Genomic DNA, 26,843 nt, shown 5'->3' with positions numbered 1-26,843 from the left:
CCCCTGGTAACATGAGTCTCAGCCTCCTCACAATGCCATTCTACTTTCATTAAAATTCTTCATGATCCTGGGTTAATGGTCATGGTTTTGCCTTTCAGCTCTAGAGCAAGGTTTTTTTCTTGTAAGTAAGCAATTGGTTACTGGAAACAGACCTGTGGTTCACCTGGAAGTGAACCAAAATATGGATGAGCAGAAACCGCTTTCCCGCTTGGCAAAGGCTCGTGAGCCTGGCTCCCTAGGGTGGTGCCAGCTCCTGCTCTGTTCTTTTGTGCAGTGAAGACACAGGTGCCCCCTATGTTCAGTGAGTTGACACTTAAATGGCAGTATGGTCTTTGGTAATAATAATGAAAACTAACAGCTATGCTTTTCACTGACAAAGGTAGGATATTACAGGAAGCTTGAAGTTGAATATTTTGGGGTTTTACTTTGAGAACTCCTAGTCCTGTATTGGACCTTGTTGGAAAGTTCCCTGAGCCTACGAGTGAGAAGGGGACAACTTGGGAGTCCCATGGTGAGTGGAAATGAGACCCGCTGGCTTGATAGTAACTGCCATACGTTGAGCAGGACCCTGTGCCTGCCTTTGTGCCAGCTACTTTCCATGACTCATTTAATCCTCTCAACAACCTTTTCAGTCAGATTCTCTCAGTTTTTTCAAGGAGGAAATCAAGATTCTGGCCGTCTTAGACTGCTCCAAAGCTACACAGCTAGCGTGCTCCAGAGAGCTAATACCACATGGCCACACAGTGGCTCCACATGGCTTTATAAAGAAGTTCCATGTCAGCATGGACATGACACAAGTGCAGGTATGAAATATGGGAGCTGTAGCTTCTTTCCCAAAATCAATCAAGATGTCCTGTGGAAAGAAAGAGACATAGCCCTTGTTTACAGAATTTTTTTTTTCAATTGTCTTTTTCTTGATTAGGAAAAGTCTCCATGTTTCTGTTCAGAAGCTCACCTGTTTCTAATAAGAGAATCTTTCCATCAAATTAGGAGCCTGGTCTCAGTTTTACAGGAGGAATAGAAAAATCTACCACTTGCCATCTGGAAGATCAAAGTATTTCCAAATAGAATTTAAGTCAATACCACACAAATTCTCATTCCCTAGAGGCGGCAGTTTTAATTTTGATAGTCTCTAAAAGCAATAACATTCGGTAGTTTCTGAGTAAATTTTAGACCCTCAAGGGTTTAGTTTTAGCAGTTTAATAAAATGTGAATTTTGTCTGCTGAGACGTGAACTTCGTGGTAAGACTTGGCAAGTCTGAGGTCTGTGGCACTCCCCCTTTGGCCTTCAGTGGGCCATGCTCATTCCCTTGTTCTTTCTGGGCATATTTGCTGCCCAGATTCTGCAGTAAGGAGAGTTGCTGTCTTGGGGTGATTATTAGGTGAATACTCAGGTCTGCGGTTGGGAGGGACCTCGTAGGAACCACTAAAATTGAGCCTTTAAGGGAACTGCCACCTTGCAGTTGCTTAACCGTACAGGATTTCCCCTGCAACGGTCCCCTTCCTAACAGGCTGCTCGACAAAGCCAGGCTTGGACTCTAAGAACTCAGAGGTGGACCGTTGGAGGCCCCGCATGCCTTCCCCTGTCACGTGCTGCCCCTGGCAGCTCGAGTGCTTCTTGCCATGGGCCTACCTGGGTCCGCCACTCAGCAGTGAACAGCCGAGGAAGGTAGTGGACATTGAACCTGACCTGTGGGCTCTACCATGGCATGGTGATGAAGGCATGAACTTTGGCCCACTTGGCCTGTCCTGGCACCAGCCACCCCCTACTCACAAGTTATTTCCTCTGAGAAGCCACCTGAAGAGATTCAGAGGCCAGATGGAGAGACCTCAGAGGCTGCCGCAGCCTCTTCCTGTCCCTTGGTAGGCAGAGAGGCCTGTGAAGGATCAAACTGGTGACACCCCTGGCCTTCATCAGGCTCTCCTCATAGCACATCACCCCAGAGCCCCTTCCCGCCTGTGGAGTGAGTCAGGATGGGGCTCAGAAGTCAACGAGTGCTTACCAGGCCAAGTCCCTTCAAAAACTCCAGACTCAACCCGTAAGAGTGTTTTCAGTATTTTATTAACAAATGAGCTGGCAAGAGGACAAGTGATCTAGTAATATCACCCCCACCCTCATGGAGCAGCCACCACAAGCCCACCATGGTGGGGGGTGTCCAACATGCTCTGCTGGCCCAGTTCCCAGCCGATCCCCTGAGTCTTGGCGCCAGTTTAGTCACCCTTCAATTGCTCGGGAGGCAGGAAGAGACGTCCCCTCTTCACGAGGTAAGGGAGACAAAAGCAGCCATTTGGATGCCAGGGCCACAAAGGCAAGCCATGCCCTGTTTCTTTGGGGGGACAGAATCACTTCTTCCTGAGGCCAGACACTGTAGCCCATGGTACTCAGCCTTCCAGAGGAGGGTAGCCTAGCAGTGGAGAAGCCCTGAGTGGAAGCAGCATTTTGAAGGCATCGTCATTCTTAGACCAGTTAAGAGCTGAGGGCATTCTCTATCTTTGCCAGCAGACAGTGAGACTCCAGGATTAAAATTAAAAGCCTGTGGTGCATCCTTTCCTTGACATTAACTTTCCACAAAACCTTGGAGGAGTCAAATCCCACACTGCACATACCCTGGTATCTCCAGCTGTGAAGTGGGACCAGTATCAATACATGGGAAAGTGCTGAGAGGGAAGAAAATATTTCAGGTATAATACTAATCCATCAAACACGTTTTATTCAAGAAGCTTGGCACCAACTTTGTGCCACATCCTCAACTCTTCAATGAAAACAGCGGTGACCAACTCGCTCCCGTTGGTCTCTATGGCAGGCGTTGGAATGAGCTGAGGCTGTCCTCCTCTGTTTGGCTCACAGCTTTATTCCTCTAGCTTCAGATAAAAATAATTATAATAGGCAATAAAGTCTCTTCACAGTGTATTTACTGTAACTACAACAGCTCACAAGACACATTCTTTTTCTGCAGCATTGTAGCGGGTACTTAGGGAGTTTGCCGACCAGACCTTCTGCACAGGAAGCTGGCTTGCATCATGGAGGCAGTGGACTCCTGATAGTCCCACCTCCACAGGCCCCTTTAAGACACTGACACAAAAGACTGCCCAGAGTAGCATTTGCTGCTGAGGCTCCAGGGCAAAAACCCCATGCACAGGAAAGCATCCTCTCAGAAACAGATAATCCGCTTCTCATCTTCATAGACTTTGGCCTCCTCTGGTTTTATCAGGTTTCCATTTAGGCTGTTGAAAAGGAGGAAGACAAAAGTACACAGGTAAAATGTTAAGGACCCTCGCACACTCCTTCCCAAGGTGTGTTCATAGCACACACTCGTGTATCACACAATACATGTGTATCCCTGAAATTAACGAACATACCCTTTTCAGATAGTTCCTTCATATTAGCATGGATCCTCTCCAGCTGCCATCCCTCTGTTCACTGGGTCTCACTAAGGTCACCTGTAGCCTCCATAAGCCTGAATTTAATGACATTTTCCAGGTCTTGTCTTTCTTGGCCCTCACAGGATTTTGGCTGTCCTGACCTCTCCTCTCCCTCCTTCTTGAAGCACTCCCTCCCCTTGGCTTAGTTATATGCCCTGATTTTTCTCCTGCATCTGAGCACTCTACCTCCATTTCCTTTCCTATATTCTCCTCCATGTGACCTCTACATCTGAGATTTCCTCCAGGCTTGGGGCTAAGCCCTTTTCCCCACCCGATCTCATCAATGCCACGGCCTTGTTTATATGTCAGTGGAGGCAGTTACCTGCTTGGCATCCTCACTTGGACCTCTCCCCTGCACCTCAAAGTAGCCACACCTCCTAGGGTCCCCTGGCTTAGTGAATGGACCACTCATCCTGCTGTGCAGGTTAGTAACCTGGGGGTTAATCTGGACACCTTCCTTCTCATCCCCATGTTCCTTGTATCACAAAGTTCTCTCCTAATTCCTAAGAATCTAGAATGCCTCCCTGGAACCTCTCTATATCTTCGGCCAACCATCTTGGTCTGAGCACCCATCATCTCTTCCCTAGATCAGTACAATGTCCTACTGACAGGTCATTTCCACGTACTCTGGCCTTCTCCAATCCAGTTTCCTAGAAGAGCCAAGAATTGGTCTTTTTGCAATGCAGATCTGATCACATTTCTCTCCTGCTTCAAACTGTTCACTGACTTTCCATGATTTTTAGGATAAAGACCAAAATGCGCATCATGACCCACAGATCTTTTATGGTCCAGTCCCTGCCTATCTCCTCAGCCTCCTGTAGTCCCCTCTTCCACACTGTCTGAACCCCGGGGCACAGCAGCTTCTGGCAGTTCTTCCAGGACACCACACTCCCTCCTGCCCCAGACCCTTTGCACATGCTGTTCCCTACATGGAATACTTGCCTCAGCTGACTAGCTCCTATTCATCCTTCATGGTTTAGCGTAAGTGCTGCTTCCTCAGAGAGGCCTTCCCTGCAACCTCATCTAAATCAGGTTCCCTCTTGGCCTTCCCCTTTGTGATAGTACCCATCACAGTTGTAATTAAATAATTATGCAAATGATTTTTTCTTTAATGTGCATCTCACTTTCTAGCCAGTGAACCCATGAAGCCATGTTGTTCACCACTGGATTTTTGGTGCTAGCACAGTCCCTGATGCTCAAGCATTTTGTTTGTTATTCAAGGAATAAATGAAGACACAGCACTAGTCCCTAGGACCACAGCCACGACCTTGACTCAGGCCCCACCCTCCCAGAGCCGCAGTCTGGAGGAGATAGCCTCACAGAAAGCTGTTATACTGGAGTGGGATACATTTCTGTAATTTACAGTGTTCATTGTTCACCTCTAATTTCTGTTGTTAAAGACAGAACTCATCAAGGGATTTCAGACTTCCAAGTTATTTTCAGAAAGGAATGAGGTAGAAATAAGTGTCAGTACAGATAACAAGTCCAAGGAGAAGGCTCACTCTGTAAGTGTTGGCTCCAAGCAGAGCTGCTCCCTGAACCTGGCTCCCCGGCCAGCTCAACCACAACCCTGTGGCCTGGTGTGGCAGCCCCTGGCAGGGCCAACAAAGCCACGGCCTTCTCAGAGCCCAGTCCCATGAAGTCACACACAGAGGAGCATGCTCTGGAGGCCCTCAGAACAAGCCAGGGACCTAAGTGAAGACACTCCCAAGACCAGCACCCATGCCGCCTGTCCTGCCCTCTCTGAATTGGTGGCCAGTTCCCCTCTCCACACAAGTGCAGGCCTTGAAGCTGAAGGCTCCTGGCCCTACTCAAATGGTTCCTTGTGTAGGAATGGTGACCCTCAAGAGGGAGGCAGTGCAGATTTTGAAACTTGACAGAATTAAAGCAACTGTAGGTCTTTACTACCCGCCTGACCAGCTACAGAGAAAAGTGGAAGCCAACTGTGCTCTGAAAACTGTTCTGTAGTCCGGCAGTCTCCCTCCTCTCCCCCTCTGCCTGCTGTCCTAAAAACATAAGAATCAGCAGAAATGGAGTGGCCTGAGGGCAAAGACCCATGCAAAAAGTTCCAGTGCCCTCCAGTGCTTCCCAGGCTGCTGGGCAGGCTGGGCATCACAGGCACACAGGCCACAGATGTCTGCTTAGATCTGGGCTCTATTCTCTATGACGGTGTTTTTCTTTTTTTCTTTTTTGTTTTTTGAGACAGGGTCTCTGGCACCCAGGCTGGATTACAGTGGCATGATCCTGGCTCACTGCAGCCTTGACCTCCCATGCATCCATCCTCCCACATCAGCTTCCTGAGTAGCTGGGACTACAGGCGCATAGCACCATGTCGGGCTAATTTTTGTAGTGACAGGGTTTCACATGTTGCCCAGGCTGGTCTCAAACTCCTGTGCTCAAGAGATCTGCCCATCTTGGCCTCCCAAAGCGCTGGTATTACAGGCATGAGCCACCATGCCTAGCCAACAGTGTTTTTCAAAAAAAAACCTTTTGTCTACAACCCCAAATAAGAATTACGTTTTACGTTGTGAACCAACACTTATGCAAACACACATCCACTTACATGCAAGCATGAACTAAGATGAATGAAATGATACTTCCATACCATGCACATTGCACCCTGATATTTTGTTCTGTTCTGTTTTCTTTTTAAATATTGTTGGTTGCAACTCACCAAACTGATCTGATTTTATGACAAGTTCCAAACAAGTTCTAAAGCAAAGTTTAAAAAACACTATATGAGGAGCCTGTGTTGGCCAAGAAGCTGTTTTTGTTATTTTGTTTTTTGTTGTTGTTGTTTTAATTGGCTGTGAAATTCTCCCCAGTCGTGAAAGGAGGACATAGTTAATGAGGAATGGGCACCTGAGCTGAGGGTTTGGGTCCATGGTGAGACTGCCCCTTAGAGCTTAGAGAAGCCACAGTGGGCTCAGAAGCTCCTGTGTTCTCACTGGAAACTGGCTCTGCCCTCTGCCAGTCTCCACATGGGTTGAAGCTTCACATTGGGAAGGGCTGTCTCAGGCTCTGAGGTTCAAAACAAGTTTCCAGAGCATTTACGAGTCTGGGTTGAGGTATCCTGGGCCCTCCATGCTCAGCTTGGGTCAGCCAGCACTTTAGTCACATTAATTACCACATCCCCAGCCCCTAACACAGTGCCTGGCATGAAGCAGGTGCATGAGCATGGCGACCATTGTTTCTATTGGACACACCATGCATGCGCTACAGGCCTGATATGGTTTGGTTGTGTCCCCACCCAAATCTCACCTTGAATTGTAATAATCACCACGTGTCAAGGACAGGCCAGTGGAGATAACTGAATCATGGGGGCAGTTTCCCACATACTGTTCTCATGGTAGTGAATAAGTCTCATGAGGTCTGATGGTTTTATAGAGTTCCCCTGCACAAGCTCTCTTGCCTGCTGCCACGTAAGATGTGACTTTGCTCTTCATTTGCCTTCTATTGGATTATAAGGCCTCTCCAGCTATGTGGAACTGTGAGTCAATTAATCCTCTCACTTTTATAAATTACCCAGTCTCGGGTATGTCTTTATTAGCAGCATGAGGACAGACTAATACAAGGCCCCTCTCCCAGCATCCACCCAGTCCCACATCACCCAGGCAATTACGGGAGCCGCTGAGTGGGGATTGTCTGTGCCTTATGGGAGGCAAGAAAGAAGTGGCATGGCGCTCAATGTCACAGTAAAGCAAACTTTTTTTCTTCTATTAGCATAAGGAAGTTCTCAAAGCAGAAAAAAGAAGTAGACAAAGAGCATAAGTCAGTTCAAGCCAGCCTAGAAATGTCTCACGGAGCCCAGAAAAGGGGAAGAACAAGCTCCAAACTCCTGGCTAACACATTCGTCTCTCAATTGTTGAGTCCCAGGGGGATTTACTTCCACTAGGAAATCATTTCACTGGCCACTTCCCCCATCCCACCCAATGAAGGTAGACGAGGGCGGGGGCCCAGGGCAGGAGAGCACAGACTATGGAATCAGGCATTCTGGGCTGAATTCTAGCTTCTCTTGTAGTGACCTTGGGCAACCTTATTTCACTGGTCTGGGCCTCTGTCTACATCTGTAAAACAGAGGTAATACCACTACTACGCAGGGTTGCTGGAGGAATAAACAGAAACCACCCTGCATTGTGCCTTGCACATAGTCAGTGGTGGTGAGTAAACAGTCACTGGTGTTATTACTGTGACAAACGCTGGGATCTTACCAAATCTCTGTTATGCCAGTGTTGCTCTGTAACGCATCTGCCAGCTGGGCAGTCCCCTTAGCTGTGATCTGATTCTGGATAAGCCTGAAAGAAGAACATAACTTGTATAAAATCCATAATACTGAATCAAATTTGACCCCTTCGTAAGGGAGTTGCAAGGGTGTTTTGGGATAAGAGATAAGTTGGTCAGGGGAAGAACTGAGTCCATGTGACTTTGTATCTGGCTAAAAGTGTCTAGATAAGATCCACTAGAGTAAAGGACAGCTTGACATTTTTAAAATTTTCTGTTTTTATAGTGAACGTAATGTAATACATGAACAGATGTGTGTGTTTGCATTTTTCACTGCAGAGGTGCATAATCAAAATATTTGGGGCCCGGTGCAGTGGCTCATGCCTGTAATCCCAGCAGTTTGGGAGGCCGAGGTGGATGGATCACGAGGTCAGGAGATCGATACCATCCTGGCCAACCCATCTCTATTAAAAATACAAAACAATTAGCTGGGCATGGTGGTGTGCACCTGTACTCCCAGCTACTCGGGAGACTGAGGTAGGAGAATTGCTTGAACCGGGAGGTGGAGGTTGCAGTGAGCCAAGATCGTGCCATTGCACTCCAGCCTGGGTGACAGAGTGAGGCTCCGTTTAAAAAACGAACAACAACAACAAATATATATATATATTTGGGAGACCACCAATCTGAACAACAAATTCTAAGAAACACATCATGGGACAGGAAGTCTGACGTCTCCTTCCAAGTAGCTAGGGAAAGGCAAGGCAGGTTTTAAAGTTAAGAGGCTACCAACATGCAAGAGGGAGGGAGGAGAAACAGTTATGCTGCCATGAAATAGTTCTCATGGGGCTCAGTGGAAAAGCTTTAATAATGGGGCCTCTGAGAATGCACCCCATTGTTCTGGGTAGCAGTGATTCAAATGAAACAAAGTTTTCAGCTATCGCTAGGAAGCCAGGCCTCTCCTGAAATGCTCCCTTGGGCAGCTATGCTTCTAACCCAACCAGGAAATAAATGCATCAAGAGGCTGTGGTGTCTGCGCTTCATCACAGAGTCATTCCCTGCTCCTGGCTGTTTGTAGAATAGGCTCCTGCTAAACCTGACCCTTAGAAATCCTGGCACTGACCCAAGAAGGAAGCCCTTACCAGGAGGATGAGGGCCCTGTGCTCTCATGAGTGACGAGGACTCCCTCGTGAGAGGCAGTATTGCAGAGCGGTTGCAGCTCCCCTTAAACCCTCCCTCCCCACTTTTCAGCTACAGAACCTTGAAGAAATAAACATATCTGTCTGTGCCTCAGTTGTGTCATCTGTAAAATGAGAATAACTATAAGAGTGCCCCCCATCCACTGGGTGTGTGAGATTTCAAGAGGAGGGTGTGTATTAGGCACAGTGTCCAGGGGAAGGGAGCTCTTGTCACTGTTACTGCCCAAGCACACAGGACCACTGGTGGCTGGGCTGCAGCCAGGACCTGGTGCTCCCAGCCACACCCTACAAGGGCTAGGGCCCCCGGGTTCAGTGGCAGAGGTAATGACCTTCCCTTTCAAAAGGGACAAAAATAGAACCAGGAAGTGGGCACCGAGTTCTGTATTCAGTTACACTCTGCTGTTTTCTAGTCACCACTTAGACTTTTTTGAAGGCAGGGAAGGCAGCCTCCAACCAAGATGTGGCAGGAGGCCAGGAAGGAGAGCACCTAATGCCCCTAAAAAGCCTGCAGTGTCCAGGCACATCCACCCACTCAGGCTGCCTTCACTAGGGCCAGTGCAGGTTGGGAATGCACAAAGCAGCCAAAACTCTCTTTCTGGCCGTGTCCTAGCTCTGCTCTCCCTGGAGAGGCTGGCCTGCACTTAGGGAATGGGATCAAATAATTCTGCACGCTAAAAAGCAAAGAAAAAACAATATGTAGCAGAGTCTAGTCTTTTTGCAGAAATTGACAAGGTGAGTCTGAATTCATAAGAAATGCAAAGAACCCAGAATGGTCTAAACAATCTTGAGAAAGAAGAACAAAGTAGAATTCACACCTCCTGATTTCAAAATGTACTACAAAGCTACAGCAATGGTCCTGGCATAGGAGAGACATATAAATCAATGGACCAGAACAGAGAATTCAGAAATAAACCCATATGTTTATGGTCAATTGATTTTTGACAAGGGTGTCAAGGCCATTCAATAGGAAAAGATAATCTGTTCAACACATGGTGCTGCCGGGACAGTTGGATATCCACGTGCAAGAGAATGAGGTTAACCCTCACTTTACACTATACAAAAATTAACTCAAAATGGATTGCAGACCTATATGTGAGGGGAAAAAACTATAACACTTAACAGAAAACTTAGGTGGAGATCTTTGTGATCTTGGATTAAGCAATCATTTCTTAGATAAGACACTGAAAGCACAAGCAACCAAAGAAAAAAATAGATAAATTGGACTTCATCAAAATTAAAAACTATTGGCCGGGTGCAGTGGCTTTTCGCCTGTAATCCCAGCACTTTGGGAGGCCGAGGCAGGCGGATCACCTGAGGTCAGGAGTTCAAGACCAGCCTGGGCTTAAATGGTGAAACCCCATCTCTACTAAAAATACAAAATGAGACAGGCATGGTGGCTCATGCCTGTAATCCCAACTACTCAGGAGGCTGAGGCAGAAGAATCGCTTGAACCCAGGAGGTGGAGGTTGCAGAGAGCTAAGATCATGCCACTGCACTCCAGCCTGGGTAACAAGAGCAAGACTCCATCTCAAAAAAAACAAAAATCAAAAACTTTTGTCCTTCAAAGGTCACTATCAAGAAAGAGGAAAAACTCCACAGAAAGAAAGAAAATACTTGCAAAACCTGTATCTAGTAAAGGTCTAGCACCCAGAATATATAGAGAACCCCTATAACTCAGCATTAGAAGACAAACCCAATTTTTAAATGGGCAAAGGATATGGAGACATTTCCTCAAAGAAGCTATACAGACTCCCAGTAGGCACATAAAAAGACATTCAACATTGTTGTCATCAGGGAAATGCAGATCAAAACCACAATATTACCTCACATCCACTAGTATAACTAGATTTTAAAAGATGGACAATAACAAGTGTTGGTGAGGATGTGGAGAAATTGGAACCCACATACATTGCTGGTGAGAATGTAAAATAGTACATCCACTTTAGAAAACAGTTTGGTGGCTCCTCAAAAAGTTACAGAATTGCCATATGACCCAGAAATTCTATTCCCAGGTATATTCCCAAAAGAGATGAAAACATATGTTCACCCAAAAGCATGAACAGGAGCGTTCACAGTAGCATTATGCATAATAGTCAAAAAGTAGAAACAACCCAAACGTCCCATCAACTGATTAATAAACTGCAAAATTTCCCTAGAGTGAATTATCATTTAGCCATAAAAAGGAATGAAACATGCTAGAACACAGAGACAAAAGGTCACATATTGCTTGATTCCATTTATATGAAATGCCCAGAGTAGGCAAATCCACAGAGACAGAAAGCGGATTAGTGGTTGCCAGGGTCTGGGAAGGAGAAGGATAGGGAGTGACTGCTTAATGGATACCGGGGCTTTTTGGAGTGGGGAAGAGGAGTGAAAATGTTCTAGAATTAGGTGGTGATGGTTGCACTAAAAACCTCTGAATTGTATACTTTAAGAGAGTGAATTTTACAGTATGTAAATTTTATCTCAAAAAATACTTTTGAAAAGTAGCACAGTCTGAAATTCTAAGGTTCTCTGAGTTACCATAAATGCTTTAACGTCTGGTTGACTTTCAACATTTCTGCCAAACTCTCTGCCACTTCATCGTTGAGTTCATTTTGGGTCAGCCTAAGGAAAAAAAAAGGAAGTATTTACTCAAGAGAGCCTACTTGGCAGACATTGTTTTAGAGTTCACAGAGCAGGAGCTCAGCCCAAGGCTCTCCAGCTATGCAGATGATCACTTGCTGAGAACCCAGAAAACAGCCAGGCTCCAAGCCCAGCCTGTCAGCCCCACAGAAAGTCAATGGGACTCATTTCTAATGCAAATCCTGTACCTGGGCTCCTATTTCTTAGCCCGGCTACCTGTAGAGGAGCCCACCCTCCCTCCCCACCTTTGCTGAGTCCTCAGATTTCATGGAAGATGGGGGCCCATGGAAAACAAAGGGTCAATGCCTGCTTCTCAGTTCTCCTCTAGTCCCAAGGTCCCTTGAACACCACTAACAGTGTGTTATCCAAGTTAGTTTGAAGACCTGAAACAGCTACTGACTGCACATTAAAATGCGTTCAGTACTTTGCTCTCAGTTAACTTGTGAGGGACCCAAGTTAAGTGACTGAAAGTTCAGGAAGTCTCTCAATGGTCCTTAGAACCAGAAGTGGTCTGGATAAAGCACCAAAGCTCCTCAGTGTAAACAGGGTAGGACCCACTTGTGCCAGTGGACGAAAGAATCATTAGGAAGAAGAATAGAACAGAAAGAACATTTAAAAAAAAAATCATTCCTTGAAGGGCAGTTTGGATGTGCCTGTCCAAATTTTAAATGTGTTTCATTTTAAGATAATTAGACTTCTAGAAATTTACCCTACAGTGTGCAAGGATATACACACAAAGCTTTATACATTGCAGCATGCATTGTGGTATTATCCTAATGTAAAATCTGAACAAATTTAAATCAGAAACAACTGATGAAATACATTGTGATATCTATTCAACGAGATGTTGTGCAGCTCGTAGGGAGAATGAGGTAGAATGAGGAGGGAGAAGAACACAGCATTGACACCTACTCCAGACTCAGCCTGGGCAGGTTTGTATCTCCCACCAGCAGGGTGACCTCAGGCAACAGGCTTAAGTTCTTTGGGTCTGAGTTTTCTCACTGGTGAACGTTAACAGTATAGATCGTATAGAGTGGTTGTGAGGCTGAGTGAGTTAACACAGGGAAAAAGTGTAGAATAACACATGGCATACAGTCAGCACTTGAGGGCTTCTAGGTGTTGACATTACTGCTATCCATGTGATTTCACTCTCCATGGGGCACCTGGCCATGTCTGGAGGCATTTTTGATCCTCACCACTGGGAGGTACAGGGCAGAGATGCTGCTAAACCTCCTATGACACACAGGACAGCCCTACCATAATAAAAAATCACTTGGACCAAAATGTCAACAGCATCAAGATTGAGAAACCCTAAAGCAGACATGTAAAATATGTGTAATCCGTGATTACAATATTTTTAGAGCCACTGGTTGAATGCTATTCTATTTTGCATATCTTTGAACATACATAGAACAAAAGGCTAGAAAGGAAAGATTATTTTGGAAAACACAAAGGGAGGTACTTTCACTTCCTCCTTTTAGGAGGAACTTTAGGAGGTACTTTCATGTCCTCCTTTAGTGTCTTACATTTTTTCCAAAAAACATATACTACTTTTCAAAATGTTAAATGATTTGTTGAGGGGAAAGAATTTAAAATGCACTTACTGGACAGCAGGCCTAATGTCAAAACTCTCTCATGAAGATGATATTGTCATTATTCTCAGTAACTAATTTAGCAAGATCAAATGAGCACTGGGCTCTGAGTAGATGATAGGGAGGGATGTAATACAACTCCCTCACCTAACCTGTAAGGAATTTTTTTTTTTTTTTAGATAGAGGGTCTCGCTATATTGCCCAGGCTAGTCTCGAACTCTTGGCCTCAAGAAATCCTCCCACCTCAGCTTTCCAAAGTACTGGGATTACAGATGTGAGTCACTGCTCCCAGCCACCTGTATGGAATTTATGATACAGAGATGTAAATAAAATACAAATAAAGCAAAATAAAACATTAAGTGGCCATAAAAAAGGGAACACCAATAAAAAACACCCTCAGGAGGCCACATCCACTTAGTAAGTGCCCTGGAGTGCAGAGAGGGAGCGAGGACTGTGGCCTTCAGGTGACAAGTGACGGATGAGCTGGATGGAGCATAAAGGCCAAACCCTGATGTGAAGACCTGGGGAAGGAGGAGGCTGCCTGGGGGAAGGCAGGTGAAGAGGAGGAGGGAGAAAATTTTGAGCCAAGTGCATGGAAGTTGGCCTCTGCTAAGCACATCTGAAGGTATCCAAGGATACCTGGATAGCTTGCATGGCCAGCCTTCTGGTTCTCCTGGGGCCTAGAAGGCCAAGGCCTCAGATCCAGGCTCCTGGAGCCCACTTCCTCCTGTACCCGTTTATGCTTGTGGAAGTGGCTATTCTCTTCTCTAGGAGGAAATTATCAACTTAACTGAAAGGCCTAGAGCCTTTCCAATTGGGAGACACCTTTTCTGTTAAGATTCCAGGCCATGTGCAGCCAGCCCCTGGGATAATTCCTGGGATCTAAACCCTCCAAAATGACTCTGTGCCAGGTGCAGTGGCTCACACCTGCAATCCCAGGGCTTTGAGAGGCCAGGGCGGGAGAACTGCTTGAGCCCAGGAGTTCAAGACCAGCCTTGGTAACATAGCAAAACCCCATCTCTACAAAAAATTTTAAAATTAACTGGGTGTGGTGGTGTGTGCCTATAGTCTCAGGACTCGGGAGGCCAAGGCGGGAGGTTTGAATGAGCCTGGGAGGTCGAGGCTGCAGTGAGCTGAGATCACGTCAATGCACTCAAGCCTGGACGACAAAGCGAGATCCTATCTCAGAAAAACAAACAAACAAATGAAATGACTCGAGCTATTACCACAGTATTTCTAGAGACGTGTTCTGCTGCAGGGCCCTCGCAAGGCTCTTTCCTCCTTCTGTGGAGATGCCGTTGGACGCAAGACTAGGAAGGAACATGCTTGGGGTGAATTATTAAAGACACATCTACATTCAATCTTAGCTTCAACATCAGAACAGCTGGGAAGTCTCTGCCTGGCCATGGCCCCAGCCCAGGCTCGCTCGGGGCAGGATGCAGAAGTGCTCGGCTGCAGCAGCGGTGCCCAGGCGTTGCTGCCCCAGAGCCCACACAGAGAGTACAAGGGCAGGCCGGACAGGAAATGGGCCATCAGCACGGCCTGCTCACACAACGGTGGGCTGGGGTCGGCGCCTCAGGTTTCCGCACACGGGCAGGAGGCTGGGGAGGCCTGGCAAGCTGTCCTTCCAAAGGCTGGCCCCATCAAGGTACCCCATCTGCGAGACCTGGCAAAGTCTCTTCTGCTACTGTCCCCACCTTCTTGGATTCTTTTTCAGAGGTAGGAAGGACAGCAGCAGAGCCTTGGACATACCAAGGTCCCAAGGTTTGGCCAGCAGCCTAAGCGGGGGCTGGGTAGGAGCATCCCCGTTTATAGAGAGAAAGAGTCCCTCTTTTCCAGCATCATCCTGAGGACAAGGAAGGGGCAGGAACCTGCTGACCAGCATCTTATTAAGTTTTATCTGCACTTAGGAAACCCTTCCTCTACCAGCAAGGGACACGCAGGGATGGCTGAGGGGCTGGAAATGTCCTCTGTCTTGATGGGGGTGGTGGTTGGCTGGTGTGGGACACACGCAGAATTCACTGAGCTGAATAAACACTTAAGGTGATTCCTCAAGGATCTAGAACCAGAAATACCATTTGACCCAGCAATCCCATTACTGGGTATTTACCCAAAGGATTATAAATCATTCTACTATAAAGACACATGCACATGTATGTTTACTGCAGCACTATTTACAATAGCAAAGATTTGGAACCAACCCAAATGCCCATCAATGATAGACTGGATAAAGAAAATGTGGCACATACACACTATGGAATACTATGCAGCCATAAAAAAAGAATGAGATCATGTCCTTTGCTGGCACATGGATAAAGCTGGAAGCCATCCTTCTCAGCAAACTAACACAGGAACAAAAAACCAAACACTGCATGTTCTCACTCATAAGTGGGAGTTGAACAATGAGAACACATGGACACAGGGAGGGGAACAACACACACTGGGGCCTGTTGGGGGGTGGCGGGCAAGGGGAGGGCGAGCATTAGGACAAATACCTAATGCACGCAGGGCTTAAAACCTAGATGACAGGTTGATAGGTGCAGCAAATCACCATGGCACGCGTTTGCCTATGTAACAAACCTGCACATCCTCTACATGTATCCCAGAACTTAAAGTTAAAAAAAAGAATGTGTGTTACTAGATGGCCTCTTATGCATCAAAGAAAGGTTTCACAAGAGTAAGGAAAATCACACATGCAAATTCCTCTTCTATTAGGAGCACGAATCACCCTTCCCCGGCAAACCTAGAGCAGCTAGGAGGGACCAGGTTGGCCCCTGGAGACAGCAGGGCCACAGTTACCTCAGGGTGGTCAAGCTGGGGTGGTTCCGCAGAGCCTCTGCAAAGGCTTTTGCTCCTTCATCCCCAACTTGATTGCCCCACATCCTAAGGGAGGAGACAAGATAGTGAATGTTAGCTCCCCCAGAAACAGCCACACTCACCCCTCCTTTTTTGCCAATGGCCACCACTCAGTTCCTACTCAACAGGCAGATGTTTGTGCCCAGTCCCTGGATCTGTGGCCTGGACACTAATTCCTCGCACTGTTCTCTGAGTGGGCTGCTCTGGATTTCAAATTCAAGGGGTGATGCAAGATCGAAGAGCAGGGGAAGCCTTGTGAATAGAGGCCATCGGCAAGTGGCACAGTTAGAGACCGAGCCTCACCGCGAGCTTCAGAGAGCTGTCAGCCCAGGAGCCTGAGCTCATGAGAGAAGGCACCTGCATGTCTCCTGTGGAGCACAGAAGTCCACAGAGTCCTGGAGGGAAGGCCGTGTGCAGGTGCTGGGTTCCCAGCATCTGTTCAGCTCTGGGCAGGGTCAGAGACATTCCTGAAGACACAGTCTTCCAGGAGACAAAGAGCAGGAAGTACCTTCAGAAACCCCACCAGCAATGTTCCTGTCACATAAAGAGGATGTTACCCAACCAAGCTCTGGGGCTGTGGCCATCTTGGTGGAGAGGTACGGTGATAAAGCTATATTCTGTCCCCTACAGCAGATCCGGAGAGGCTCTGGCTAAAACAGTCTGCATGGTAAGATGGTAGACTCCTGACCTGGCTCTGCTATCTGCTACCTGTGCGAACTTTGGGAAATTATGTAGTCTCTTAGACCTCAGTTGCCCCATCTATAAAATGGGGATAATTAGAGCATTCCGTCATGGAGTTGTTGTGAGGATTCATTGAGTTAACAGATGCAAAGCACTTAGAACAGTGTGTGGCTCACACAAAGTGTTGGCTGTTCCTAATAGGATCAGCACACACTGTCTACACACAACAAAGCAAGTTCGTGTGGCCCACTCACAACACAATGGCGGCTGCCTCAACAAAACATTCACACCAAGCAAACTACCTGCTTACAACATTCCAGGTATGGCTTGCTGGAACCCAGAAAAAGAGTTTTCAGTGTTTTGCTTACATATATGTATTTACTATACAATTGAATGGCATCACATTTTTAATAAAGTGGAAAGCTACTCAAGGCATGAGATTAAGTGAAAAAGGAAGGATACATATAGTCTCACCCCTACTATAGTATAGATACACATAGTCTCACCCCTACTATATTTTTTAAAAGTAGTACAAAGAGAGAGAAGAAAGAGAAAGTGAGAGAGCTTAACTGAGCTTAAATGTTAACAAGAATTATTTTCTGAGAAGATAATTTTTATTATTTTTCATAGTTTCCAAATAAAATTACCTGTGTTCTTTTTATAATCCAATAAAAATTATAACGACACAAAAAGCTTTAAAAAGCCTCAAGAATCAAAACCACAATGAGACAGTACCTCACACTCATTAGGATAGGTACTGTCAAAAAGAGAAAATAGCAAGTGTTGGCAAGGATGTGGAGAAACTGGAATGCACTGTTGGTGGGAACATAAAATGGTGCTGCTGCTGTGGAAAACAGTATGATGATTCTTCAAAAAATTAAAAATTACCATGTGATCCAGCAATCCCACTGCTGGATATATACCCAAAAGAATTGAAGGCAGTCCTTGAAGAGATGTTTGTATGCCCATGTGCACAGCAGCATTATTCACAATAGCCAAAGCATAGAAGCAAGCCAGTGTCTGTTCTTAGATGAATGAGTAAACAAAATGTGGCATAGCCATGCAATGGAGTATTACTCAGCCTTAAAAAAGAAGGAAATCCTGGCCGGGCATGGTGGCTCACGCCTATAATCCCGACACTTTGGGAGACCGAGGTGGGTGGATCATTTGAGGTCAGGAGTTTGAGACCAGCCTGGCCAACATGGTGAAACCCTACCTCTACTAAAAATACAAAAATTAGCTGGGATCAGTGGCGGGTGCCTGTAATCCCAGCTACTCGTGTGGCTGAGGTGAGAGAATCGCTTGAACCCAGAAGGCAGAGGTTGCAGTGAGCCGAGATCATGCCACTGCATTCCAGCCTGGGCAACAGAGCGAGACTCTGTCAAAAAAAAAAAAAAAAAAAAAAAAGGAAATCCTGTCCCATGCTTCCATGTGGATGAACCTTGAGGACATGATGCTAGTAAAATCAGCCATCCCCAAAAGGCAAATACTGTATGATTCCACTTATATGAGGTAAAGTAGTCAAAACCATAGAGAGAGTAAGTAGAAGGGTGGCTGCAAGGGGCAGGGGAGAGGGGGACTGGGGAGTCATTGCTTAATGGGCACGGTTTCAGTTTTGCAGCATGGTGAAAGCTCTCCACTATCTCTCCCCGACAGCGAGCCCCAGTGGTCCTTCTGGTGTACTAATGTATGAAAAGAACAGCAGGGGCCCCCCCCACACACAGAAGGTTGTACCACATATATCCGTCCCCTTCTACTCACCCAACCTCAGAGATTGATTTGCTGTTCTTCACAGCCAGGGCGAGACACTTCCCTCCTTCACTCGTTATTTTGTTTTTTCCCAGTCTACAGAGAGAGTCACGCACAGTCAGCCTCCAGCTATGCAGGGGCTCCAACGTGGGTCACCCTCCTCCCCAGCACAGAGCCCCTTCCAGCCCCATCTTGGGAACTGTACACTTTCTTCTGGGATCCACAAGAACCATGCCCTGGGCCTCCTGTCAGGGAGGGACCTGAAGCCCTGAGGACAGCAATCAGGGTTCCTCTCCAGGAGATGGTCCACAGTCTCTGCAGAAGCTCAGGGACCTGAGCCCTCCCTGGGGTCCTCTAAGTGACCTCAGCAGCATCACTGACTTCCCTCGGGAGACCTGGGAGGTCCCATTTTGACTGCCAAGGGTCAAGGTATGTGGCCACTGTCAGGGCAGGACCAGAGGCTCCAAGCCTGGCACACTGTCACCCCCTGCGCAGGGCACATCTACAGCAGGGCAAGGGCCCAAGCTCTTCCTTGCAACCAGACAGGAAACTCCCTTGGGGCAAAAAGACCACCAGAAAGGGTGAGAGTTAGTCCTTTCTTCGGGCTAGTAGTTAATGAAATCAAAATGCCAACCTTTCCCCCTACCAACAACAGGAGGCCCTTCCAGAATCCAAGCCTCACAGATCACACAGAGGTATCTTTACTTGACCAACATGGCCCTGGGACAAGTGGAAGGCTTTAGGATGAAAGCTCTTTACCGTGACATTTAATCTTTGAACAACAGAAGGGGGCGACCAAGAGAAGATACTAAGGAACCTGGTGCCTACCCCACTTACTTAAGATGCGTGAGGCGTTTGCATTCATCCAGGATTTTGGTGACGTACCTGGCTCCGACATCGGTGATCTGGTTGTTGTATAAACTTCAAGAGAAAGCACAGCCATGAGACTTTCTGGCTCCTGATGTCATTTTAATAGCCCCTGTTTTTTGAAGCATATGCTGTCTACTGATTTCCAAAGTCTGGGTTGAAAGGGGAACACACAGGCACCAGAGTTTAGGGCTCTGAGGTCTCACAGCTCAGGTTCAAAACCAGCTCCACTACTTTCCCCAGCTTTATGGCCTGAGACAAGTCACCTCACCTCTCTGTGCCTCAGTTTCTCCATCTGTAATACAGGGGTAACGATGATAGCCCCCTTGCAAGGTGGTTATGAGGATCTTAGGACATAACGCAAAGCCCTGGTGCATGAGTGCTTGGTGACTGGCAGGTGATGGGTATTTACAACTAAGATTACATTCAGCATCTTGAGAAGAAAAGATTCTGAATATTGAAACTTCTCGATGTCTACCTTTCAGCCATCTCACCGCACAATGCCAATTCAATAGTACAGCAGATGGAAGTTGAAAGGCAGCTAAGCTCAGGCTTCCAGGGTTCCACAGCCACACAGAGCCCTGGAGCCGAGTGTGGCCCGGGGTCGTTTGCGTCCATGTCCTCATTAACATCGAAGGCCACTGAGGCCCCAAGAAACTGAACAACGGCTCCAGCTTGCAGAGCCACCAGTGGTGTGGGGCTGGCCCACAATCCCTTCTCTCAGACTCCAAAACCTCAAAGGCTCTGAATGCGCAAAGTTTCTCACAATTCTTTTGGCAACTGATGTGGAGCTATTTATAGTCTTTCTTACCACACTTGGTTTGACTGTTTCATACATTCTGCGGGAGAAATATGAAAGTGTTTGAAAATGGGGCACTGCCTTAGACTCCTGTGGCCACGTTATGCCATAGCATGCACTCAGAATCCCCATTCGGGTCTTGCCCCAAAGGCTCTGGATGAGGGATTATGGACCCAAAATAGTCCAGACTAATATATAAACAGGATTCTAGCATTTATTAAATATATCCCCTTATATTTTCATTGCATCCCCTAATAACCAGTTGTAAGCCTACTTGCCTATACTGGGATCCCAGTTTTAGAGGTGAGGAGGCTGAGGCTCAGCAAGACTTCATAACTGGCCAAGCCACAAAGAGAACCCAGGACTCTCAACTCCTGGGCCAGCGCTCTTCCCAGCCCTGGGCCATCCGTGCCGATCATCCAGGGACCTACAGGAATGTGAATTCCCTGCAGCTCTGTATTATTACCAGGTAGTTGGCCCACTGTTCTGGAGAAAGACATACCCCAAATATGTCACAATTTTGTATTTGGTCAGCTCTTCGCTTAGCACCTTTACCCCACCATCAGTGATCTGGTTTACGCTGAGTCTGAAACAAAACAGCAAAAAAATTAGGAGTCAGGGCAGGCACTCATTACGAAGGATCATAAATCTTACAAAGATCCAGAAGCCTTCAGGCCCTGGAGTTTTCTCAGGTATAGACACCCCTGGAGAATGGCTGCAGCAATCAGCCAAATAGCCCCTTACAAAGCCTGGCCAATGTGGGGCCGCCAGACCAATCCTGCACCAGCCCATGAGCGAGGCTGCAGCACAGCCCCTAGCTCCTCACACGACCATGAAGGACACAGCCACCTCTGACATCCACCCTTTGCATGTGACCTATGTGTCAGCCAGACCCTGTACCTGGTTCTCATATGGTGGAGGGCATGGATTTGGAAATGTCAGGGGCTGCTTTTAGTGGTTGTGACTGGAGGAGGGAGTGCCCTGTCATCTTGCAGGCAGGGCCAATGATGTTAGGTGTCCTGCAAAATGCTGGACAGGTCTCACAAGAACTGTTATACCCAAAATGCCAACAGCCTTCCCCCATCCAGAAACACATGGGCTAACCCTGATTTGTCACTGGAAAAGGCTGTGGGTCCCACTGTCAAAGGAGACTGCTCATGTCATTCTGTAAAGTGTCAGACAGCAAATATTTTAGGCTCTGTAGGCCATGTGGTCTCTGTCACAACTACTCAACTGTGTAGTGTGAAGCAGCCAGTAAGTAAATAAATGGGTATGGCTGTGTTCCAACAAAACTTTACTTAGAAACACAAGCCTTGGGCCCAGTTAGACCTACAAGCTGACCTTGATAACAAGTAAAAGGCTGAAAAATTAAAAGCTTGATTTTTAGGCCACATCAAAATGATCAAGTCAGACACTCTGGACCCTTCCCCTCAGAGTCCCCAGCTTGGTGCTGGGAAATAGTGTGTATGTACATGGCATGGCCAGCCCAAGACAGCACAGGCTACTAGACATTCCCAATATCTACACTTTCTTAGCAATAGATTCCCCCATCTTTTAGCTGGGCCCATCTGACTAAGTTCTGCCCATACCATTAAGCTCTGAAATCTAAACAGCAATATAATTAGTAATAGCCAAGAAGTGTTCTTAAAAGATTGAGGCATGCCCTCAATCTTTGCCCTTCCTTCTTACTGATAGCTAGAGTGTCGACTAGATGGCTGGAGTTTGAGCAGCCCTCTTGGGCCAAGATGGGAAAGCCAAGTAGTGAGGATGGCAGAACAGGAAGGCAGAAGAGAGCCTGGGCTCCGGAGGGTCATGGAGACTCCATACCAGTCCTGAACTACCTACCTCTAGACTTTTACATGAGAGAAATAAGCTTGTAAGTCACCAACATTTGGGGTTTTCTCTGTCAGCTAAAACTAATCCTAACTGATGTAGTCAGAGAACTGAGTGTGCTTCCCGTGGTTACCCATATCCTCTGCTTTCCTACAAGCTGTTTTTTCTTGCACTGGTGGGAAGGAAAGCTTCACCTGGGGACAGCAGGAAGGGCAGGGCCACCACACTAGTGTGGAGTTTCCCATTGAAAAGATGGACAGAGGGGCTGGGTGCGGCGGCTCACGCCTGTAACCCCAACATTTTGGAAGGCCGAGGCGGGCAGATCACCTGAGGTCAGGATTTCAAGACCAGCCTGGCCAACATGGGGAAACCCTGTCCTACTAAAAATACAAAAAACTTAGCCGGACATGGTGGTGTGTGCCTGTAATCCCAGCTACTCAAGAGGCTGAGGCAAGAGAATCGCTTGAACCCAGGAGGCGGAGGTTGCAGTGAGCTGAGATCACGCCACTGCACTCCAGCCTGGGCAACAGAGCGGGACTCCATCTGGGGCAGAAAAAAAAAAAAGATGGACAGAGGGTGGCACTGAGTGTGAGAATGCCTGGGGCTACAGAGGGAGAGTCACTGGCTGACAGTACAGAGAACAGACTCCAGGTTTTCCAATTCCCAGGCTAGGGCAGCCTTCGGCCCCCTGCACCCCATGTCCCCATGCAATTATTTACACTCTGACACTGCTGTGACAGGCACTGGGAGTCAGTTCCAAATCTCTACTGCTTTTTAGAAACGCATGAGTCAAGTAATGGCAAATTTAACCCTCTGTAGAGATTTACAAGGTTTACTTTACATAGGAAATGCTAATAGAAGAAAACAGACTGGCCTCTGTTTCCCCTAAACTATGGAGCAGGAAAACAACCACGAGTCAGCATTTTAACTGGGATCTCTAGCAGTGTGAAGGGCTGCTAGCTTTGATCACAGAAAGTCACCAATGCCAACTGGCACAAGGTCTGCTTTCTCTGCAGTAATAAAAGCTCCCATATTCCAGAAACTTTTTGAGAGCTATCTCGGAGCCTTACATTAATCTTAAAAGGAAGGTTCTTTATGCATTCTGGCACTACTATGTCTGAGTTGTGTGACCTAAAGCAAGCGATTAATTTCTCTGTGCCTCCACTTCCTTATCTGCCAAAATAGAGACAATAACAGTACCTAAGTTATAGGGTTGTAAAGAGCATTCCATTAGGTAATATTTGTAATGCACTTCACCCATTCTCAATTAACATTGGTCCTTGTGGCCATAATTGATAGGATTATGAGCATCTTCTTTTTCCAGATGAGGGCATGGAGGCTCTGAGAGTTAAGCACTTTGTTCAAGGGCACCCAGCTGTGGCTGATCCAGGTCCACCTGCCTGGAAGCTTTGCACCCTGCCCTCTGCCCTGCTGAGAGAGAAAAGGTCTGGACATTCCAAGGGCCATGGTCATGAGTCCTGGGGGATCCTGGTCCATGATGCCAATCCTTGTGCCCCCCGAGCCTGGCCCACCCGGCCCACCTGCTGCTTCCCTTGCCTGGCAGCCTCACCTGAGAACAGTGAGGCGGCTGAAGCAGGGCCGCAGCTCCCGCACGCCATAGTCGTTGAGATTGTTGTTGTCTAGGTCCAGGGCCAGCCGCTTGGGGAAGTGATGCAAGACGAAGGAGAGGGCGCTGCAGTCGGCCGAGCAGGCGTTGCAGTAGGTCAGCTTGAGGTAGTTAGCGCAGAAGCCCCTGGCCGCCAGCTGCCCCACCTTCTGGCTCTGTGTCTCGTAGATGCAGCGCAGCATCCAGATGAACGTGGGCATGGCCTGCACCTGGTTGAAGCTTTCGACCTGAACGCGGGGCAGGCTCTTCAGGTAGCCCCGCAGGCTGGAAAACAGGTGTGCCCACAGGGCCTTGCGCTTCCTCCTCAGGGCTGCCGCGGGCACTAGGTGCCGCAGGAGTTTCTGTTTGGCTTTGGACAACAGCCCGCACAAGAAGAGGTTGGTGAACTGGAAGTGATCCTTGTTCTTGAAGAGGTCTTCCCGCGCCAGACCGCTGCCCCGCAGGCACTGGAACGGGAGGAAGGGAGGATAACAGGACGCGGTCGCTGCCCCCCCAGGGGGCATCCACTCCTGGAAGAACCTGAGCAGCTCCTGAGTGCCCACCCTGTCGTCCAGCACGAGGAAAAAGGCTGTAAAGAAGGCCTGGAGGGTGAGGTGGAAAAACTCATAGGACTGCTGGTCACCCCCGGAGCCCAGCTCCGGCAAAGCCCGCAGGAAGCCCAGCTGCATGTCTCTCTCCTGCAGCCCGGAGGCCTGCACCTCCTCCTGGGTGAAGACAAAGAGGCTCTTCTCCATGCCCCAGTGGGCCACCTGCCCCAGCGAGCACAGAGTGTCCCGGCCGGCGCGGAGGGTCTCCACTGGGCTGCGTGTGTTCCGCTGCACCAGGCTGCTGGGCTGCATCCTGTTCAGATGGACCTCAGTGACCAGGAGGAAGACGTCCGTCAGGGTCATTGTGCAGTCGGGCAGCTGTGGTGAGCCTTCAAAGGCAGCACGGAAGTGCTGGAAACACCGGAAGATGATCCAGCAGAAGAGGGGCACAGAGCACAGGCTGCACAGATTGGGGTTGGCCTCCAGCTGGCTCAGCAGGCGGTCCTGCAGAGCCCGCTGGGGGAACATCCTCCTGGCATAGGCGCGCAGGTGGCTAGGGGAGAAGCCCCGGAGAAGCACCTTCTTCCGCAGGAACTGGCGTGGGACCTCGACGCCCGTGCGGGCCGTGAGCAGCTTGCTAGCCCCCTTGAGCAGCTTCCCACTGAGCAGGTTGGCCAGCAAGACCAGGGGGTGGGCAGGCTCCCAGGGGCAGGAGCTGTCAGGCACACGGCTCAGGTCCAAGTCCGAGTGCAGCTCGTCCAGGCCGTCGAAGGTGAAGAGGGCCACATGGGGGAAGCGCAGCAGGAAGGCAAACACCTCCTCGGGGTCCCGCTCTGGGTAGCAGTAGTGCTTGAAGAGCAGGTCCTGCAGACACAGCCTGTCACTTTCCTTGAAGCAGCTGAACATGCGGCAGCGAAAGTGGAAGAAGAATTTGACCCCTGCGTCTAGCCAGCCCGTGGCCCAGAGGCTCTGCAGCCGCTGCAGCAGCATGGACTTGCCCACCCCAGCATCGCCCAGGATGAAGATGGTCTCACCCTGCTCATTGAGGATGCCGGTGGTGTGGTCCAGGAGGCAGGCCAGGCTGTCCAGGCTGCCCAGGCTCTCATTGCTGAAGCCAACCAGCTCCATGATGGTGTCCATGTAGATCTCCTCCAGCAGCAGCTCCTCCTTCTGGGCATAGCACAGCACGAACTTGGAGTCACGGCCCAGATGGTGTCGCAGCTGCTGGGTGTACCTGCTCACTGGAGGGAGGGGTGGCAGGGTGCAGCAGCAGGGTGAGGAGAGAGGCAGAAACAGCATCAAACAGGGAGGTCTCAAAGAGGAGAGGCGAGTGGGTAAACAAAATTCACAACCTAGACCCTGAGGCCAGCGCAGCCACTCCTCAGATGCAGGACCTGGGTAGCATCACAGAGCCAGCGTTCCTGACCCTGAGGGCCCCAGGCTTCGATCTCTCTGTTTGACCTCAGATTTGCCAGAGAGAAGGTGACAGACTTCAGCTGGGATCAGTGTCTGAGACAGGACACCCTTATTCCTCTGCACAGTGTCATCACTGAACTGCAGCTAAACGCTGAAGCCCCTCGCACTCGAGGGCCAGGCCAGATGGCCACGCTGGCCCTCCTCCACCAACACGGCTTTTTTGTTGTTAGAGATAGGGTCCTGCTCTGTCACTCAGGCTAGGGTGCAGTGGCCCAATCATGCAGTCTCAAACTCCCAGGCTCAAGCAATCCTCCCACCTCAGCCCCCCAAGTAGCTGGGACACAGGCATATGCCACCAAGCCCAACTAATTTTTGTGTTTTTTGTAGAGACAGGGTCTAGCCATGTTGCCCAGGCTGGTCTCAAACTCCTGGGCTCAAGCGATCTGCCCACCTTGGCCTCCCAAAGTGTTAGGGAGTGTTATATATTCGTCAATAATTTTTAGTAAGTTTACAAAGTTGTGCAAACCTCACCACAGTCCAGGTCTAGAACATCTCCACCATCTTCCCAGAGTTTTCTGGAGCCTATCTGTAGCCAATCCCTGGGCCGTAGACAACTACTGATTTGCTTTGTCTATAGATTTACCTTTTCTGGACATTTCATATAAACAGGATCATACAATATGTAGTCTTTTGTGTGAGACTGCTTGTAGAGTGAATTACACTTTAAAAGCTAGTAAAGTAGCTGGCTAACGGAACCAACAGATAAGTCTTTTGAAAGAATGATTCCTCATGGGAATACTTTCCTTCTTTTTTTTCATGGGGGAAGGAAACAAGGGGAGACAGGAAGGAGCAGACAGAGTCAGAAGCCAGCAGTGGCTGGCAGGCACCTGCAGGGGCTGTGGAAGCCGGAGCCTAGCACTGATACTCTGCCGGCTGGCCTTGTTTCCCCTAAGCACACACCTGTCTTGTGCTTCTGTTTCCAACAACATATTGGATTCTTTAAAAGGCAGGATTTAGGTCCTTGGTGCTGGTATGTTACCAACAGGTGTCTCAAAGTGGAGAGTTCAAAAGCAGGGAAAGAAGACTCCTGCCCCAGAGCAGATCCTGGCCCTAATGATATGTTCTCACATGCCTTGGACTGCCGCTGTCCTGACTGTCACTTGGAAGGACACATTTTTGAGATTGCTGACTGGTGGTCTTTTCCAGCAAACTTGAAGCTCCCTGAGGGCAGGAACCCTATCTGTGTCTGCTCACCACTGTCTCCCTGACATCCAGCACAGGGTAGGGTCTTGGCATGTGGTAGATACAGCAAAAAATACTTATTGAACTAATCAATTAACTAATGGGGTCTCCCATTAGTTTGGAAATAAGGACTGGCACTCAATGGTGACAGAATACTTTGCCTAGAATCAAACCTGGCAAGGCTTTTTT

The 26,843-nt window shown here is 48.3% G+C and overlaps 1 protein-coding gene across 11 annotated transcripts in view; it reads right to left on the bottom strand.

Moving 5' to 3' along the window:
* Positions 1–2,044: 2,044 nt before the first annotated feature.
* NOD1 (nucleotide binding oligomerization domain containing 1) overlaps positions 2,045–26,843 on the bottom strand; it is a 49,603-nt gene continuing 24,804 nt past the window's right edge. For 5 of the 11 annotated variants that reach the window (XM_054494642.2, XM_054494641.2, XM_054494649.2 and 2 more), the window contains 9 exons: positions 23,413–25,237; positions 20,512–20,595; positions 19,181–19,264; positions 18,356–18,439; positions 15,857–15,940; positions 14,284–14,367; positions 11,364–11,447; positions 7,635–7,718; positions 2,045–3,225 (listed from right to left, as the gene is read on the bottom strand). In XM_054494642.2, coding sequence (XP_054350617.1) covers positions 3,153–3,225; positions 7,635–7,718; positions 11,364–11,447; positions 14,284–14,367; positions 15,857–15,940; positions 18,356–18,439; positions 19,181–19,264; positions 20,512–20,595; positions 23,413–25,237 — 2,486 coding nt within the window. In that variant the 3' untranslated portion in view covers positions 2,045–3,152. Of the gene's footprint in view, positions 3,226–7,634; positions 7,719–11,363; positions 11,448–14,283; positions 14,368–15,856; positions 15,941–18,355; positions 18,440–19,180; positions 19,363–20,511; positions 20,596–23,412; positions 25,238–26,843 lie in introns of those variants that run through there. The other 6 variants (XM_063667421.1, XM_054494646.2, XM_054494645.2 and 3 more) reach the window with 5 other exon arrangements.

Source organism: Pongo pygmaeus, chromosome 6 (genome assembly GCF_028885625.2).
Source record: "Pongo pygmaeus isolate AG05252 chromosome 6, NHGRI_mPonPyg2-v2.0_pri, whole genome shotgun sequence".
Taxonomy (NCBI): Eukaryota; Metazoa; Chordata; class Mammalia; order Primates; family Hominidae; genus Pongo; species Pongo pygmaeus.
Note: the sequence above shows the minus strand (reverse complement) of the source record. Positions and strands in the feature narration are given on the sequence as shown.